General features: G+C 36.4%; 1 protein-coding gene across 1 annotated transcript; it reads left to right on the top strand.

Annotated features, from left to right (window-relative positions):
- Positions 1 to 719: 719 nt before the first annotated feature.
- mRpL17 (mitochondrial ribosomal protein L17) lies at positions 720 to 1634 on the top strand. The gene is made up of 2 exons (XM_075306290.1): positions 720 to 1020; positions 1109 to 1634. The coding sequence occupies exons 1-2, from the start codon at positions 823 to 825 to the stop codon at positions 1511 to 1513; spliced, it is 603 nt and encodes a 200-aa protein (XP_075162405.1). The 5' UTR covers positions 720 to 822; the 3' UTR covers positions 1514 to 1634.
- Positions 1635 to 11614: the final 9980 nt, after the last annotated feature.

The following is an 11614-nucleotide window of genomic DNA, read 5'->3' as shown; positions in this document are numbered from 1 at the left end:
CCACCATGGATTGCGTAGAAACTTTTTCTGATTGTTTGAAGGGGCTCTTATTGGCGTCGTTCTAAATTTATTAAAAAAGGCACCTAATAATTACACTCATGCCACACTTTTTTAATAGTAACTTGGCGTGGTACAACTTCTCAATAGTGACAGCGCTTTTCCGACGAGTTTTGGATGTCGTATACGATTGTTTTCGGTGTGGTGGGGATTCTCAGAAGCGCCGTCAAATTCAAAAAATGTTGGCAGGGAAAACCCCTAACAAAAAAATACATGTTTTCTCAAACTTTACCCCAATGTTGCCTATATCTATTTATATATTTAAATAAGTTATATTGGTGAACATTTTTTACTTCCAAATGGAATAAAGTGATTGTGTTTCAGACATTTTACAGACATGCTGCCTCCATCGAGAATAAAAACACTGACTGATAGACGCTGCAACATGTAACTTGCCACTTGTAAATCAACACCATTAATGAAAAATTATGTTAAATTTGTTGTGATAGTAGTATAAATGTGAGGATACCAAGGACTTTTTGATACGTTGCCCCCTTCACAGTAGTGTCACTTACGAATCTGTGGTAGCGATGAGGATGAAATGGAGCTTGAAATGCTTGCGGGGATTGTACACATTTTAAAACATCATGAAAATAATGCAAAAATTGAACATAACATAAACAACGGCAACACTGGTTTTAAAAACTATCAATGACAGCCGCATGCCATCTGTCAAAAGTCTTCATCTGTTTACGTAAATTTTGCATGAAGAATTTTTCAGATTTGTCGGGTTTTTTATGAATTTTTTGTATAAAATCTATAAAAATGAATCAAGCTGAAGTAACCAAATTGATGTCACAGCTGAAATTTGCAGTCAGACCGGCGAAACGTCATTTAAAAAATCCCGATGGTCCCGAAGGGCGTTTATTAAAATTGCGAAAAACCGTCACAGCTTTGGTCAAACATGAGCGCATAGAATTATTCTACAATCGTGCCGATGAAGCTAGAGGATATGCTGAATTGGTATGTAAAGGAAAGGTTACTCTTTGTAACCTTTCCATTATTATTTTGCATTATTATTTGTATTTAATTCGATTGATTTTCTCTGCAGTTAATTTCGGATGCCATACGACATGGTGACCGCCACAAGGCAACCATGGAATTGGCCGATTTTTGGTTATTGGAAAAGCAATTGGTTCACAAATTGTTCAAAGTTCTGGTGCCACGTTTTGAAAATACCAATGTTTCATATACCCGTATGTACAAAGCACCTCGTGATTATCCTGGCATGTATTATGACAAGGCTGTGCTTGAATTAAGGGGGAATCCATATCCATCGTTAATGCAAGACTTTTCACAAAATCGTAATTTCATTCACAATATCTTATTGGATGAGGCCCGAAAAGAGTATAGACGTGAGAAATTAGCAGAAATGGCAAATAAAATGGCAGCAGAGGCAAACAAAAAGGAAGAAGGATCTACCCCTAGCCCAAAAGTTGAAGCGAAAAGTGATTAACAGCAAGTGATCTTCGGCAATGTGTTGGCTAATTATAGTCGTTTTTCTTTTTTGTTTATTTAAGCGAGAGCTATTACATCTAGTTAAGTAATATTGTTAATACAATTCAATAACAAATTAATATCAATTTTTTTTACTCCCATAAACATCGACGGTAGGTATGTAATGTGGTTGATAAAAATGGAGGATTTTCCCTAAAGACAAATAGTAAATTGGTATTATCGCGCTAAAATTTAATAATTAATATTAATGAAAATCAATTTGTTCAATTATTGCTTTAAATCATTCCCAATTAAAGGTGGGTACTGAGTTCCGAGTTTAGCCGCTAAAAAAAGTAAATCTGCAAAAACGGAATAAAATTATATACTCTTGTTGCAAATTCCAAAATCCAATGCAAACATTGAAAATTTTTATTTTCGGTGAAATGAATTATTGGAGAAAAGTAACCGAAAAAAAATGGCAGATTACCAACGTAATACTGGCTTTAGGTTACTAGAGTATATGCAAAAACAGTTATAATTTATAATATAACCGACTTATTTTCCATTTTAGCGGCTAAACTTGAACTTAATATCCACCTTATGGCTATTTTATGATAAACTAGCGTAACCCTGCCCGCTTCGCTGCTCCTCGCGTAGCATATTTTCGTTCAACCAATTTTTTGTTTTTTACTTGTTCTGTACTCAAATTGGTGGACAATCTTCTAAATTTCCTGTGAATTTCAATCGTGGTTTATCAAGGGGAGGTATAATTCTTCTCAACATACCGTCCAATAAATCGGAAAAAGTAAAAGTACTTAAAACCATTGACCATATTAACATTTGTTAAAGTGTTGGACACGGAGAACATACCTTTCGCAAACATGAAGCACCCTCTACGTTGCCTGTCAACTTCATGTAAATTTAAGTTTTGTACTTAAAAAAGTCTGGCAGAAACCTGTGGAAAAATCATAAAATTCTGCACCGAGTTCCCATTTATCGATAATCCTTTACTTTCTATTTCCAAACAAGTAAGGAAAGCCTAAAGTCGGATGGGTCCGACTATAAAGGGTGATTCTTTTGAGGTTAGGATTTTCATGCATTAGTATTTGACAGATCACGTGGGATTTCAGACATGGTGTCAAAGAGAAAGATGCTCAGTATGCTTTGACATTTCATCATGAATAGACTTACTAACGAGCCACAACGTCGAATTTTCAGTGAATGGGCCCTAGAAAAGTTGGCAGAAAATCCGCTTTTTTATCGACAAATTTTGTTCAGCGATGAGGCTCATTTCTGGTTGAATGGCTACGTAAATAAGCAAAATTGCCGCATTTGGAGTGAAGAGCAACCAGAAGCCGTTCAAGAACTGCCCATGCATCCCGAAAAATGCACTGTTTGGTGTGGTTTGTACGCTGGTGGAATCATTGGACCGTATTTTTTCAAAGATGCTGTTGGACGCAACGTTACGGTGAATGGCGATCGCTATCGTTCGATGCTAACAAACTCTTTGTTGCCAAAAATGGAAGAACTGAACTTGGTTGACATGTGGTTTCAACAAGATGGCGCTACATGCCACACAGCTCGCGATTCTATGGCCATTTTGAGGGAAAACTTCGGAGAACAATTCATCTCAAGAAATGGTTCGGTAAGTTGGCCACCAAGATCATGCGATTTGACGCCTTTAGACTATTTTTTGTGGGGCTACGTCAAGTCTAAAGTCTACAGAAATAAGCCAGCAACTATTCCAGCTTTGGAAGACAACATTTCCGAAGAAATTCGGGCTATTCCGGCCGAAATGCTCGAAAAAGTTGCCCAAAATTGGACTTTCCGAATGGACCACCTAAGACGCAGCCGCGGTCAACATTTAAATGAAATTATCTTCAAAAAGTAAATGTCATGGACCAATCTAACGTTTCAAATAAAGAACCGATGAGATTTTGCAAATTTTATGCGTTTTTTTAAAAAAAAAAGTTATCAAGCTCTTAACAAATCACCCTTTATTATACCCTGCACCACTTTGTAGATCTAAATTTTCGATACCATATCACATCCGTCAAATGTGTTGGGTGCTATATATAAAGGTTTGTCCAAAATACATACATTTAAATACCACTCGATCTGAACAGAATTTGATAGACTTCTACAAAATCTATAGACTCAAAATTTAAGTCGGCTAATGCAGTAGGGTGGAACACAATTTTAGTAAAAAACAAGTAAGGAAAGTCTAATGTCGGGCGGGGCCGACTATATTATACCCTGCACCACTTTGTCGATCTAAATTTTCGATACCGTATCACATCCGTCAAATGTGTTGGGGGCTGTACATAAAGATTTGTCCCAAATACATACATTTAAATATCACTCGATTTGGACAGAATTTGATAGACTTTTACAAAATCTATAGACTCAAAATTTAAGTTGGCTAATGCACTAGGGAACATTTAAATCTGAAGCAATTTTAAGGAAACTTCGCAAAAGTTTATTTATGATTTATCGCTCGATATATATGTATTAGAAGTTTAGGAAAATTAGAGTCATTTTTACAACTTTTCGACTAAGCAGTGGCGATTTAACAAGGAAAATGTTGGTATTTTGACCATTTTTGTCGAAATCAGAAAAACATATATATGGGAGCTATATCTAAATTTGAACCGATTTCAATCAAATTTGGCACACATGACTATATGAATAATTGTACTCCTATTGCAAAATTTCAACCAAATTGGACTAAAACTCTGGCTTCTGGGGCCATATAAGTTCATATCGGGCGAAAAATATCTAAATCTGAACCGATTTCAATCAAATTTGGCACACATGACTATACTACCAATTGTACTCCTTGTGCAAAATTTCAAGCTAATCGGGATAAAACTCTGGCTTCTAGGTCCATATAAGTGCATATCGGGCGAAAGATATATATGGGAGCTATATCTAAATCTGAATCGATTTCCATCCAATTGTGCACACTTGACTATACTACTAATTGTACTCCTAGTGCAAAATTTCAACCAAATTCGGCCAAAAATCTGGCTTCAGGGGCCATATAAGTCCATATCGGGCGAAAGATATATATGGGAGATATATCTAAATCTGAACCGATTTCAATCAAATTTTGCACACTTGACTATACGACTAAGTGTTGTGTTTGTACAAAATTTCAAGCAAATCGGTATAAAACTCTGGCTGCTGGGTCCATATTAGTCATATCGGGCGAAAGATATATATGGGAGCTATATCTAAATCTGAACCGATTTCTTCCAAAATCAATAGGGTTCTATTCTGACCCAAATTAGGTACATGTGCCAAATTTGAAGGCGATTGGACTTAAATTGCGACCTAGTCTTTGATCACAAAAATGTGTTCACAGACAGACGGACAGACAGACGGACATGGTTATATCAACTCAGGGACCCACCCTGAGCATTATTGCCAAAGACACAATGTGTCTATCTCGTCTCCTTCTGGGTGTTACAAACATATGCACTAACTTATAATACCCTGTTCCACAGTGTGGAGCAGGGTATAAATATGGGAAACATTTAAATCTGAAACAATTTTAAGGAAATTTCGCAAAAGTTTATTTATGATTTATCGCTCGACATACATGTATTAGAAGTTTAGGAAAATAAGAGTCATTTTTACAACTTTTCGACTAAGCAGTGGCGATTTAACAAGGAAAATGTTGGTATTTTGACCATTTTTGTCGAAATCAGAAAAACATATATATGGGAGCTATATCTAAATCCTAACCGATTTCAATCAAATTTGGCACACATGACTCTATTACTAATTGTACTCCTAGTGCAAAATTTCAACCAAATTGGCCCAAAACTCTGGCTTCTGGGGCCATATAAGTCCATATCGGGCGAAAAATATATATGGAAGCTATATCTAAATCTGAACCGACTCCAACCATATTTGGCACGCATAGCTACAATGCTAATTCTACTCCCTGTGCACAATTTTAACTAAATCGGAGTTAAAAATTTGCATCTGTGGTCATATGAGTGTAAATCGGGCGAAAGCTATATATGGGAGATATATCTAAATCTGAATCGATTTCAATCAAATTTGGCACGTATAGCTACAATGCTAATTCTACTCCCTGTGCAAAATTTTAACTAAATCGGAGCAAGAAATTGGCCTCTGTGGTCATATGAGTGTAAATCGGGCGAAAGCTATATATGGGAGCTATATCTAAATCTGAACCGATTTCAACCCAATTTGACACGCATAGCTACAATGCTAATTCTACTCCCCGTGCAAAATTTCAATTAAATCGTAGCAAAAAATTGGTCATATGAGTGTAAATCGGGCGAAAGCTATATATGGGAGCTATATCTAAATCTGCGACCTAGACTTTGAGTACAAAAATGTGTTCACGGACAGACGGACATGGCTATATCGACTCAGGAGCCCACCCTGAGCATTTTTGCCAAAGACACCATGTGTCTATCTCGTCTCCTTCTGGGTGTTGCAAACATATGCACTAGGTTAGGTTAGGTTAGGTGGCAGCCCGAAGTATCAGGCTCACTTAGACTATTCAGTCCATTGTGATACCACATTGGTGAAACATATGCACTAACTTATAATAAATACCCTGTTCCACAGTGTGGCGCAGGGTATAAAAATCGGGCAAATTTAAAGATGATGTGGGGTAGATTATATTACTATAATGGATATCTGATTTTGTTATATTCGGATACGCTATATCATTCATGATATGGCGTATATTGTGTAGACATCCCAGAAAATATCAAGAAAATTATAAGCCCAATTTTTAAGCAGCATGGCAAGGGAAGGACCCTATTCCCTTTCGAATATAACAAAATCAGATATCCATTATAATAATATAATCTACCCCACATCCTCTGTAAATTTCAAGTAAATTGGAAAAGTTTAATTGTTTCACGGTATTTACTTGAGGAGAATGAGGTCTCGCTATTTTTCATCGACCAAATAAAGGGTGATTCTTTTGAGGTTAGGATTTTCATGCATTAGTATTTGACAGATCACGTGGGATTTCAGACATGGTGTCAAAGAGAAAGATGCTCAGTATGCTTTGACATTTCATCATGAATAGACTTACTAACGAGCCACAACGTCGAATTTTCAGTGAATGGGCCCTAGAAAAGTTGGCAGAAAATCCGCTTTTTTATCGACAAATTTTGTTCAGCGATGAGGCTCATTTCTGGTTGAATGGCTATGTAAATAAGCAAAATTGCCGCATTTGGAGTGAAGAGCAACCAGAAGCCGTTCAAGAACTGCCCATGCATCCCGAAAAATGCACTGTTTGGTGTGGTTTGTACGCTGGTGGAATCATTGGACCGTATTTTTTCAAAGATGCTGTTGGACGCAACGTTACGGTGAATGGCGATCGCTATCGTTCGATGCTAACAAACTTTTTGTTGCCAAAAATGGAAGAACTGAACTTGGTTGACATGTGGTTTCAACAAGATGGCGCTACATGCCACACAGCTCGCGATTCTATGGCCATTTTGAGGGAAAACTTCGGAGAACAATTCATCTCAAGAAATGGACCGGTAAGTTGGCCACCAAGATCATGCGATTTGACGCCTTTAGACTATTTTTTGTGGGGCTACGTCAAGTCTAAAGTCTACAGAAATAAGCCAGCAACTATTCCAGCTTTGGAAGACAACATTTCCGAAGAAATTCGGGCTATTCCGGCCGAAATGCTCGAAAAAGTTGCCCAAAATTGGACTTTCCGAATGGACCACCTAAGACGCAGCCGCGGTCAACATTTAAATGAAATTATCTTCAAAAAGTAAATGTCATGGACCAATCTAACGTTTCAAATAAAGAACCGATGAGATTTTGCAAATTTTATGCGTTTTTTTTTTTAAAAAAGTTATCAAGCTCTTAACAAATCACCCTTTATTAAAAAAATCATAAACCTCATATAAATTTCATAATCTCCCCCAAGTTCTCCGTAAAATTTCAGTAAGTTAACAAATTTTAGTTTTTTTCATTGTATTAAAAAAAAAAGTCTGACAAAGAGGAGGCCCCCTCCTCGACCAAATATCGAGAAATAAAGTAGCTGTTCGCTGCCTAGACGCCCCTTCAATCTTACCTGAAAATTTCAAATAAATCGGATAATTTTGTTTCAATTTTCAAAAAATTGGGCCTTCCCGTCCAAATATTAAACAAGTAAGGGAAGTCTAAAGTCGGGCGGGGCCGACTATATTATACCCTTCACCATTATGTATACCAACATTTTTGATACCCTCTTAACATCTCCAATTTTTTTAAGAGTTATATAAAGTTTTGGACAACATTTTTTAAACTTTCACAAAATGTCTAGACTCAAAATTTAAATTGGTTAATGACCGGGACGGACCACAATGTTAATAAAAACCTATTGAAGATATCTAAATTGCAAAAAAATCGAAAATCTGTATTTAACAGTAACGATTTTACTAGGAAAATGTGTGAATTTTGGCCATATCGGAGGAACATATATATGGGGGCTTTGTCTAATTCTTAGCCACTCATTGCAAAAATTTTAATTGAACTCACTCCTGAGCACAATTTTAAGTAAATCGGAGGGAAATTTTGATCTACGGTGGCCATATGCCTGTAAATCGGACGACAGATATATATGGGAGCTATATCTAAATCTGAACCGATTTCAACCAAATTCGGTGTGGATATTTGTAATGTTCGTTCTACTCCCTGTGAAAAATTTCACGTAAATCCGAACAAAATATTGGCCTCTGGGGCGACGTGTAAAACGGGCGAAAGCTATATATGGGAGCTATATCTAAATCAGAACCGATTTCAACCAAATTCGGTATGGATATTTATAATATTAGTTCTACTCCTAATGCAAAATTTTAAGTTACTCGGGGTAAAACTTAGGCCTCTGGGGCCATAGGATTGTAAATCGGGCGAAAGCTATATATGGGAGCTATATGTAGATCTGAACCAATTTCAACCAAATTCGGTGTGCATATTTATAACGTTAATTCTACTCCATGTGCAATATTTCACGTAAATCGGAATAGAAGATTGGCCTCTGGGGCCATAGGAATGTATATCGGTCGAATGCTATATATGAGAGCTATATCTGAATCTCAACCGATTTGACTGATATTCTGCAAAATTGACGAGACTCACAAAATATTCGATTATACGAAATTGGAAGTAGATCGGTTGATAAATATGTCATTTTTGAACAGATCGGTTATAAATATCAAATCAATAGGGATAGTCTTTGAGCCGAAAAAATACCCTATGCCAAATTTGAAGACAATCGGACTTAAACTGCGAGCTGGACTTTGCACACAAAAATACAACAACAGTCTGTCTGTCTGTTGATATCGCTAAATCGACTCAGAATTTAAGCCGATCGGTATTTATAAAAGGTGGGTCTATGACTACTCCTTCTCGACGTTACATACAAATGCACAAACTTATTATACCCTGTACCACAGTAGTGGTGAAGGATATACAAATCAGGTACCCCATTACCCCAATTATGAAAATCCTTGAGTCACACAATCATCATGAACAAAAAAGCCCATTACCACCCCACTGGCTACTTCAAAATGCAAAATTGTAGCATCTGGGCTCGGAAAGAGTTAGTAATTAAAAACCATTAATCCTCATCGTGTGACTGTTTGGTGCAGTTTTTGATCTGGCTGGGTCATTGAACCTCACTTTCTTAAAACGTTCTGTAAATGTTAATAAATTGCATTATGAAGAGGTGCTTTTATATGGCAATAGTAAGCATAAGCAACGAAACCATTTCTCATATAATGGGAAGTTTCCGAACACTGTTCTATCTCGAAGAAGTGATCATAATTGGCCATCGAAACCTAGTGTTCTGACACCTTGCGAATTCTTTGTTTGGTGCCACGTAAAATATAAAGTCTACACTAACAACCCAGCGTCTATAGATATCATGAGGGTATCAAGAACATAGTTCACCCACTTCGCGATTTGGTTATGAAGAATTTCATGAAAAGCGGTACGATCTTATAAATGCAGTCGTAATAGTCAGTTGATTAATATTGCTTTTCTCCATATTATGAAAACAAAAACACCATCATTTATCTAGAATAACAAAATAAAAACTCATTGGAAACTCCTTTAGCCTTAAAGAGAACTGGACCAGGAATATGATTACTTTGGAAGACTATTTTTTATAGGTTGATTCGACAGAAAAGCATAAGGACTTGAAGTCATTGGCAGACAATTTAAGTGTCACCATCTAATAAGGATTTTTAGCTAATGTGGTATAAAAATGGTGAGTCTCATCGCCAGGTAAGTATCTCATTAGCGGCTGCTGCCAAAATTTCACACAGCCTACGAGATTTTAAGAACCTACTGGAAAATGCCCAAACAAAAAGATGGAGAAAGTTTTTGATATTTGGTTAGTCCCCAGAGCCTTACGTTGGGTTAGGTATAGTGGAACCACATTATTTCAGGCTCAGCGGTGAACTTTTTTCTTATCAATAATTGCAATTAGTTCAAGGACGAAGGAATTCCTTTTTATCATCGACTCCGAACGGCATTTCACATTACGGTGAAACCACCAGCGCAGAAACTTTTTGGTTTTCGGTCGAAATTGGAATTGAATCCAGAAGACTTTGTATACAAGGCGGCCTGCTAACTATGGCACCACGGTGGCTCCCTCAGTATGAAATGTGGCTATCATTACATTACAGTGCTTCTTATAAAAGTTTAATAATAAAACAATATCTTTTACCAAATTAGAAGATTAATTAGGTTGTGGTGCAGTTGTACTCTCAAGTACATGGATTCATCGCTAGACTCCTATAAAACATACCTAAAAAATATAATCTTCCAAACTTGAAGCGGATTGGTATATAGATAGGTTATGTTGGGTATTGTGGTAGCCCGATATCCATCCATGTTAACCGCAATGACAAAAGATCTCCCATTTGTAATCGAGTCCTAACGGCATTCCACTATGCGGTGAAATCCTGGAAACAATCAGAAATGTCACCAGAATTACTGACAAGCTATAATCTACCGCTAAAAATAGTTTTTATGTGTTTGGTCAAAATTGGGGTGGGACCCATGACCATTTGTATGAAGGCGCCCAGCCTATTCATTGCACTTTGGTAGCTTGGTAAATAGTTGAGATCTACAAGGCACAATGACTAAATTTTATAAAAACCACCTAAAACTATTGTTGAAACTTCCGGAAATTATTGTATGTACACTATATGTATATGAAGCTAATAATAAATCCCAATTGATATGATTGATATATTGAATGCTTACCATATATAAGAAACCAAGGGATAGTGTCCCGTATTCTTCTAGTCCAATGAAGGTAATTTTATTTTATATTTTATCAAATAAACTATATAAATATCCAACGTACACATTTCAATGAGCACTACTAAATTACAATAGACTTAGCTGGTGCGCAAAAAAAACAATGCAAAGTTTGTAAATTCAACTGTTTCGTAAATTTGAATTAAATTGAAAATTTACATTCACAATTGACTATCACACAACACAGGGCGCACTAACATTATTAATAAGATTAGTCACCCTGTTACAAACATATAGTCACCCTGTTACAAACATATTTAACATATATATCATAGACCAAGAAAATATAGAGACATACCTTAATAATTCACCATGGTTTTGATTATTTGCAGTGCGCAGTCATTCCACTCAATTCATAGACCAATTAAATATAGAGACATACCTTGACAATTCACCATGGTTTTCTTTATTTGCAGTGCGCAGTCATTCCACTCAATTGCGCAGTCAAGTGACTCAATTTCTTTTTGAAAAACGAGAATTACCGTACAAATCAGTCAATTTGCATTACAAAAAAGGTGTGGATGTATAGCATTTTATATATTTTTCCAATATTTGGTGTTTCGTCAAGAGAACAAAGGAAAGAAACCAAATTAAAGCCAAATTAAAAAATCACTCTATTGCAGACGAAAAAGAGCCCTCTACGGTGTGCAGGCAAACTACAGCGCTGTGAATTCACTTGAGATGTCTATACCTTCCTTGGTCTATGCTCAATTGCGCAGTCAAGTGACTCAATTTATTTTTGGAAAACGAGAATAACCGTATAAATTAGTCAATTTGCATTACAAAAAAG

This window comes from Haematobia irritans, chromosome 4, assembly GCF_050003625.1.
Source record: "Haematobia irritans isolate KBUSLIRL chromosome 4, ASM5000362v1, whole genome shotgun sequence".
In the NCBI taxonomy this organism is placed as follows: Eukaryota; Metazoa; Arthropoda; class Insecta; order Diptera; family Muscidae; genus Haematobia; species Haematobia irritans.
Note: the sequence above shows the minus strand (reverse complement) of the source record. Positions and strands in the feature narration are given on the sequence as shown.

Excerpts from the sequence above, each read along its gene's own strand:
- mRpL17 (XM_075306290.1), top strand. The coding sequence starts at position 823 with ATGAATCAAGCTGAAGTAACCAAATTGATGTCACAGCTGAAATTTGCA. Across the intron at positions 1,021-1,108 it reads CTAGAGGATATGCTGAATTG|TTAATTTCGGATGCCATACG; the intron begins GTATGTAAAGGA and ends TTTTCTCTGCAG.